General features: G+C 39.3%; 1 protein-coding gene across 1 annotated transcript; it reads right to left on the bottom strand.

Moving 5' to 3' along the window:
- Positions 1–276: 276 nt before the first annotated feature.
- On the bottom strand, positions 277–3952 carry LOC145489189 (uncharacterized). The gene is made up of 2 exons (XM_081468122.1): positions 3578–3952; positions 277–3403 (listed from the first exon to the last, which is right to left on the bottom strand). Exons 1-2 carry the CDS (start codon positions 3622–3624, stop codon positions 2989–2991), a joined length of 462 nt encoding a protein of 153 aa, XP_081324248.1. The 5' UTR covers positions 3625–3952; the 3' UTR covers positions 277–2988.
- Between the last annotated feature and the right edge of the window lie 4864 nt (positions 3953–8816).

Raw genomic sequence — 8816 nt, 5'->3', positions numbered from 1 at the left:
GGCTCACTTCGACATTTTCTGTGGGTTAGGCTGAGATTTTAGTTACGAACAAGAGGAGCCTTGAGGTTTGAAACAATTCGTGAGTTAGTACTATCCAAATGCAACGAGATATTTTTATTTTTAGTTACAAAGGTACCTTGATATTTTTGTTTTTCCCAAGGAGTAAATTCAATTAGAGGTCACGAATCGTCGCTTCTAGTTCTTAGAACATGTTTTAGAGGAGACGAGACTATTTAGATTTGAAACAGTTCTAACGTTTACAATAGTAAGTGCAGGTAACGATTGTTTTGTTCTAGTTGCATGCAAATATAACGAGATATTTTTATTTTTTAGTTACAATGGGTAATTTGACACTCTTGTTTTTCACAAGGGAGTAAATTCAATTAGAGCTGACGAATCGTCACCACTCTTTACCACGAGATGTTTGCTATCTTTAGCTACAAATGGTAACTTAACACTTTGTTTTTTTATATGGGAGTAAATTCAATTAGAGCTGACAAGTCATCGGCTATTGTTCCCAGGATATTTAACAAAGAAAAAGCTTTCATTTCTGGACGGTTTTTACGTTTCTGCAGTAGCAGTTTATTTTTATTTGATGGGCATTTCACGACATTCTTTTCAGTCCGATATTTTTAAAGGTAAAAAGTATGAAAACTGCCCAAATGTTCTTTGAAGACTGCGTGGCACCAAGTTAAAGTGCAATTTCATTAAATCAGACTTTCAATGTGTCAGAGAGGTTTTTTTTCTCTTTCTTTCTATTTTCGGTGAAGTAGTGTTGTTGTGTTGTGTTGTGTAAAAAGGGTAAACTTACGACTCGTATAAAATGGAAAAAGGTCTCAACTTGAGTATTTTTGAGCAAAAATTCCTCTTGGGGGGAAGGGCTATGTGATCGGGGAGTGAGGGAGTTTTCGGCACGTGTCACACCAATCACAGTGTGGGTTTTATCAAAGAACGAATCAAAGAAAAAAAAAAAAGAAGGTATCTACATTAATCTGGAGACGTGTCACATTACTGTAGTTTGTTCAGTCAAACATTTTATGGCTTACTATTTAGCTATCTCACCATTACCGATGTAACATCGTATGTACATCATAAATTCCCAGTTTGTTTCTTGCTGTACATCGCAACCAAAAAACTTATCAAATTAACCAAATCATTACTGTAAACAGCTCCATGAATCCGCCTCCGAGACTTCACAAAAAAAAACTCTTGCACGCCTTGCGTGCCTATGTTCTTTAAGGGTTCGCAGACTAATTGTTATGCGGGAACCGTTGTAGCCTGGAACGCGACTGCTCGTTTCTCAGAAAAGAGTCAAGATATTGGCTGACCAATCGGCTGACCATGAAGAAATACGAGGCACCTCTGACAGCTGTTTTTGAGTTATTTTTTTTTACCAAAAAAATACCTCTTAGTCGGCGCGTCGAGTATGTTACGGGTCAATGGGTGAGTGAGTGAGTGAGTGAGTGAGTGAGTGAGTGAGTGGGTGAGTGGGTGAGTGGGTGAGTGGGTGAGTGGGTGAGTGGGTGAGTGGGTGAGTGGGTGAGTGAGTGAGTGAGTGAGTGAGTGAGTGAGAGTGAGTGAGTGAGTGAGTGAGTGAGAGATGTATGTATGTCACACCAATCAGATTGGATCTACCATAAACAGCCAATCAAATTTCTTGTTGTAAAGGTAAATGGTATGTGAGAAGATCTGATCCCGATAAAGTTCAGAACGGCCGTATCCATTCTTCTATAAAAGAGGAGGAAGTATTCATATATTGGGTCTACTTCGACATTTTCTGTGGGTTAGGCTGAGGATTTTAGTTAAATGAACGAGATGAGCCTTGAGGTTTGAAACAGTTCATGAGTTCGTAGTATGCAAATGCAACGAGATATTTTTAATTTTAGTTAAAGGTAACTTGATACTTTTGTTTTTCACAAGGAGTAAATTCAATTAGAGGTCACGAATCGTCGCTTCTAGTTCTTAGGACATGTTTTAGAGGGGACGAGACTTTAGATTTGAAACAGTTCTAACGTTTACAATAGTTATACTCTAATCACCCTGAAACGATTATAAAATATTTTGTAACTAATCTTAATAAACACAAACACAGCATCAGGGGCGGGCATCTCGTTTATTGATACAGGATACAGCGAGCGTTAGATCATCATAAAGAAAATACAGCAGTGAATAAACAGAAAAATTAAAAAGCAAAGTTGAAAGAGATGCCTTCGAGTGGCTCTTGCATAACTTACAAATTCTTAAATAGCCTACTAGCCCCTTAGGGATTCACGCTTAAAATACTTCTACAGTTAACACGAACCATACATAGTGAACATACTCCAGTGTAATTAGCGAAACGTTACAAAATATATTTATACTCTAATCACCCTGAAACGATTATAAAATATTTTGTAACTAATCTTAATAAACACAAACACAGCATCAGGGGCGGGCATCTCGTTTATTGATGCCCGCTTTCGAAAATAAAGAAAGAGAACAATGGAATCTAAGTGTTCAAACTTCAAGACACTGAAAGTAAAGATTCTAACTTATCGTAATATAGCCGTAGCTAGCCGTCCTTGGCTCGATCAGTCTTCCATCTGCCGTGACGTAAAAAGTGTAGATTGCTGATGCCTGCTTCTTAGCGGCCCCTGTTCTTAAGCTATGTAGATCAAACAAGTGTATAAGATATCCTAGTTCCGCAAACGCATGCCAAGTCTAAAACTTTATTTTTACTACGAATTTTTTGAGAGCAAAATATGCTCTATCTTCGAAGAAAATAAATTCACAAAATTAAAACTAAAAATTACATATAATAAACATCTGTTTTGCTCTCACATGTATAAATTCTGTCAAATGCATCGCAAAAACTAGCGTCACAACAACGAAGGCTAGCTAACTCGTTGTCGCGGAGAAAAGGCGATTAGGCAGTCACGCAAATTGCAACTAAGCGAAGATTAGAAGGATTAGCCTTGGGGCCTGCAAACCTATTATATGTCCTCAAAATCATCTCGGGAGTAACAGCGCCCCTCTTTTTATGGAAACAGGTTTTGCAAGCTCAATTTTAGCCGCCTCGAGAACACTACCATCACAAGTCAAATCACAAATCGGAAAGCCATACCGATGGTGTGCCCAATTTATGCCATAACAGGCAGATTCAAGTGTGGAGTAGAGGGAACTCTGCTGCAGCAAAATACTCCAAATAAGGAGCAAATGACGTCTCATCAGACGGTAAACAAGCGACTTCCTCAAAGCGCGAAGACCATTCTCTAAATGTTTGAAAGTCACTTGAATAACGCTCTGTTGTTGAAGGGGCCTTTGCTTTGGAGGGACGCAAGGGAAGACCTTCCGTTGACTTGCGAAGCCGTCTGGATCTCTTGAGTGGGCAACCTTTGAAGTAAACACACATCCACTTTGTAGACTTGAAAGATAACAAAAGAAATGTGAGAACAATTAGAAAAAAACAAAAATGCAACAACACGCCGATCAGAACATAAGGAAGGCCCAGAGGCCTAAATCTTGCATTCAGCACACTATATACTAGCAGTCCTGCACAAAAACGGCATGGCTCAACGGCCTAAAACAGTGTAATCACCTGAGATCAACACGTGATAAACGGGCAGTCCCGCACAAAGATGACATGGTCCAACGGCCTAAAACAGTGCAATCACCTAAGATCAATACATGATAAACGGGCAGTCCCGCACAAAAATGACATGGCCCAATGGCCTAAAACAGTGCAATCACCTAAGATCAACACATGATAAACGGGCAGTCCCGCACAAAGATGACATGGCCCAACGGCCTAAAACAGCGTAATCGTGACCGCGCGGCATGACTTCTCCATAGACAGGTTCTACTGGATACTGTACTGTACAGCCCCGACAAGCAACTAAAATCCTCCGAGCCAAAAGGGAACTGTTATTTGCCCCATGGAGATAAACATCTTTACCGTTCTCAACGAAGAGAAAATCAAATCACTATACTGGACTGGATGGCTGAGCGATTATTAGAAAACTGAGCTGAGAGTAGAATGTAAATAAAGAGAATCTGATACCCATCAAAAATAGTATCGCGAATAAAGCAAGAAGCACCTATATGATTTCAAAACTCTACATTAACCTTAAGGTTGCCTTTAACTTAAATATAATGCGTTCCGTCCTGATAATCAGTCTTTTATTCATTCATTTAGTCATCAGGGCTAGTACAATCGTTAACCCTCGGACTAATACCCCCATCGTAGTACAAGGGGGATGAAAACCCCTCCTTGGGTTTTCGTTCTATTAAGGTACAGAAAATAAGTTTACATTCATTATATAGAAAGCCCTGAGCTTGCTCTATGAAATAATGAATATTTTTTGGCTGTGATGTCGCATGACGTGATTTGACCCGCCATCTTGGATCCGCCATCTTGGATTTTACTATTTTCTTAAAAAGTCAAAAAATAATCTAGAATGCTTATGAAGCCAGAATGCTTATGAAATGTACAATTTGGTGAAATTCAGCAAAATGATGAACAAAGCTGAAAAAAAAATACAGAAGTATGTCGAAAAAGTTGACTTTTGTCTAAACCTATACGAAGTTTACGGTTGCCATGACAAAGTCAAAAGTAATGGACACAATTGACATATCCAACATTTACGCGAACGATGAATGAACAGCTACAGAAATTTTTCAGCCCCTTAGAGTAAATTGTCTTTTCAAGACTTCCAAAAAACCTTGAACCACATGGTTCAACGAAATTATCAATACGTTCAACTGGGTCAAAGTATCCCAATCATTTGATTAAATTGAATAAATTATATACTCATCTTATCCCATTCTCTTCAATGCAGCTTGGTATTTGCCATAAGTATGTATTTTTACTGCTTGGAGGGGCTGCAGCGGCTCCTCTAAAACGACTTGGGCAGGAAGATGGATTTGCTTTGGTCGCAGCTGCAACAGCTGTCTGCTAGTTGAGGCTGACGTCCACGAAAGGACTGCATGCGAAAAAAACAAAAAGGCTGATTAGAAGAAAAATAATTGCCAGTGGACAGACCATGAGCAGATGGAGCTTCACTGGATGTAGAGCGGGTAGCTGTAGAGTTGGCCAGCTAGACGCATTTTTCCACTTTTTCTCCCGCATCTTAGCTAGTGCTCGTCTTTCGGCTGATCAGAGCTTTTCCTCTTCCTCTGAATCTTCGGCGAGTTCGTCCGATTCGTACTTGCACTGCTGCCCAAAACAGCGGGGTTCTTGTCCGCGGAACGAAACAACTTGGCTGCTGAAAGGTTTCCTTTTGAGATGGTCTTACTTGCCAGGTCTGTTGCATCCAGCAGAGAGTTGCTGGACTCGTATTGTACTTTAGAGTTAAAAGAACTCGAAGCCTTGGATACTGTTTTTAGCTTCTACAGTTGAGACTGAGTGGCAGCTTGTTTCTTGTCGAGATCGCGTTTGAATGTAGCGAACTTCTGATCAAACTTAACGTCCAAAAGACGAGGAAACAATGTTCGTGAAGCAGTTACAAGCTACTTTTTCATCATTATTGATAAGACCATAAACAAAAGGCGGTCAAAAATTATGTTTAGGGCAACTGTGTCAGCTACCATGGTGGTAAATAGGTTATCGAATTTTTATTCTGTTAATAAATAGTGTAGGGAGAATCGCAGATTTTGGTAGTCATAATTAGTTAATTCAACTATTTTGAGATTTTAAAGATATGTTCTATATATGAAATTGACTCAACAAGAGATGCCGTGGGAACACAGGCCGCTGGTGATTGTTTTCACAGCTTTTTTAGTTCTTCCAAAGATCTGTTTACAACACCTCATCTTCTGTTAATCTGGTGGGGATACAATGTAGCTCTGTAGCAACGGGACCTTTGTTCATTATTTGATCAATGTTTAAATGGCATCTACCTTCCATCTTGTAAAGAAAGAATGAAAAATGGCTGTCTCATACGCATGCATCAAATAATTCACAAAGGTCAGTTGTGATTGCTCCATTGTGGGTGGGCTGAGAATTCTAGCTTGGTTTGATCTTAAAGTGATTGTTTGCCATTTATTTCCCCATGCATTTGGCTGAATTTGACCCTGCATGACTATTCAAAACCCTTACTGAATAATCAAATGGGCAATATCCCTCTTTGTTTGAGTTTCCCTCAGTCATTCAATCACAGTGGGTTTTGCTGAGTTAATTTTCTCTTCTTTGTAAATTGATATTTCTGCTTTAAATTCTAAATCTAGGCATCATGTGACACTCGCCATGCGAAGAGTTGTTGCGGCTAGTCAAGCCAAAGTGTTTATATAAAGAAAAGTTGTCCCGCCTGTCAGGGTGCCAAGGCGTGACATGAGGCGAGGCTAGACAACTCACCCACCCCTGTTGTCTCGCAGGCGTGACAGGTTCATGATCCTAAATGTAAACAGTTGGTTGAATTTTCAAAGAAATAAATGAAAAGTTAGCTTGGCCAGGGTAACTGAGGAGAAGGGTTGTCTTGGGTACCCAAGACCATAGAAATGGTCCCTAGTAGGGCCATTCTATTTTATTTCCACACTCCCTCTTCTGTTAACATGAGCTTTAGACGGGACTATAAAAGAGTTACTTCTGCACTTTTATCTTTTCTGTTAGGTGGTAAATATTGAGTTATTTAGTGAGTGTGGCTGGGGGAAGGGGGTGTGGATATAAAATGGAATATCTCTAGTCAGCTCTGGGCCCAAGTTGTGTGTTGTCTAACTGATTATACAAACTATACTTTCCAAAATCTTTATGGGTAGGTGTTTGAGAGGATCATCTTATATGTTCATTACTACAGTGGAACCCTGCCTTCTGGCCACCCCATTCACATAGCCACCATGTTATTACGGCCACTTGATTCTGGCTTGAACAAAGGCTCAGTCAGTCGGTCATTTTCTTATTTAAAGAACCCCTTTAACCACACTGTTAATGTGGTCAGATTTTTGTGGCCCAGCAACCGGATTAACAGAGTTCCACTGTAATTTAAAATTGTCAGTGTTGGTTGTTTTAAGAATATTTGTACCTCACAGAGGTGAAAATGAATTTGAGGTATTACCCACAAAACAAAATTCTGGATTGTACATTTTAGGAGTAATATACACAATTTATAGTAACCATCAGGCATCACTTTGATAGTGAAGTCCCATAACTCTATTATTTGGAGATTGGTTATCCACTATCCCTGAAATTACCAAGGCTGATATCTCTATTATCATGTCATCAAAGCCATAATATTTTGACACCTACTGTACCAAACACAGTTTCCTTAAGCAGTAACAAGAGTCTTTCTTTAGTAAACCAAAATAGTACTTGCTGCCAGGTGCTTTATAAAAGTATAACCCTTCCAGAAGCCTTCACAAAGTAATATCAGTTGCTAACAATTTTTTTGTGGCTGATTTAAACCTTGTAATAAATAATATTGAACTGGCCCAAGTTTAATATACATTTTGTTGCATTTAGCTCACATGTTTTCAGTTTAAAGGAGAAGGTCACTCCAAAAAGCTTACTTTTTTTGTCTTCACTTATAGCAAGCGAATATTCAGCATTTCCACTCACCAAAGGTTAAGCCTCTGAAGTGCCTGCTATCCTTAAGAAATTCATCTCGAAATTAAGAAGCAACTTCGGAGGCCACCATTTTGCAACTGTCTTGGCAGCCTGAGGCTGTGTTTATGTGACTTCATTCCGTCCAACTCGAAATTGGTGGGAAGGAGAAGAACCTGCAACTGACTTGGCATCTGTCACAAGGTCAGCAAAATCTTTTTTTTTTTTTCCAAGCGATTATCCTCTTCACTATCTTCAATGTTATTATTTTGGAGTTTACAGCATGTTTAGCTCAAAATAATATGTGTCAAGAGCAGCCATAACCCAGAGTGGTAGTCAAAAGGCTTGTCGCAAGCCATCAGGACAAACTCTGTCAGACAGAATGATGTCATGAAAACATGGCCTGGGTGCTTCTTTGGAGGCAAACTTCATAAGGAAAACCTGCATTTCAGATGCTGAAACTTCTGTGAGTGGCTAACCTTAGTGCAAGGTTTTCATTAGCGTTGACATACAGTTTATGTTTTTTGGAGTGACCTTCTCCTTTAAAATACACACATTAAGACTTAACTCAGTAGCAAGGTACCTCTTGTATGACCAGTAACAGTATACATGTATCCAAAAAACAAAATATATATTGTCCAAGCTCAGTCATGTTAGTAGTGTTAGTGTCTAATGAGTTCCTGCAAAGAGATAATTATACAATCATTCTAGCAACTCTCCTCAATATTCTGGGAGTCTCCCACCTACCGTTTAGATCATCCATCCCAGGCAAGTTTTGAACTATTGTCTAGATACAAGGGACCATGGGCTCCTAGGGACAGTGCTTTAAAGTGCTATTATGATGAAATTTGCGGATGTCCTCGATAATATGAGCATAACAGTTTTGTTACCATGGCAACATACTGGGTTTCAACCTTCCCTGATGATTATAGGGTTTTCTGGCCACCTTTGGCTTTCCATTTTGATATTTGCCAATGGTGCCTCATCAGCACGATCTAGGAAGCATATTAACATGCAAAGTCAAAGTCGTAGCCTCATTTAACGTTTTTCAAGCTGAAAATCACTGAATTAGTGAAATCAGGTTACAGGGGACTGGAAAAGAGCAAGGTGCCATGGGAAAATACAGGCTGTATATAATTTTTATAGCCATAGGTGTGTTTCCTGTAGTTCTAACTATGAGCCTACCAACCTGATGTGATATTGGGTTAACTGTATGACAACATCAGTCACCTCATTTGCATATTTCTATTTTTCAAACCTACAGATCTTTGGAACTGATGCAGATATTTGCAAAAGGTAAACA

The sequence above is a fragment of the Orbicella franksi genome, chromosome 6 (assembly GCF_964199315.1).
Source record: "Orbicella franksi chromosome 6, jaOrbFran1.1, whole genome shotgun sequence".
In the NCBI taxonomy this organism is placed as follows: domain Eukaryota; kingdom Metazoa; phylum Cnidaria; class Anthozoa; order Scleractinia; family Merulinidae; genus Orbicella; species Orbicella franksi.
This window is presented reverse-complemented; position numbering and strand designations above follow the sequence as displayed.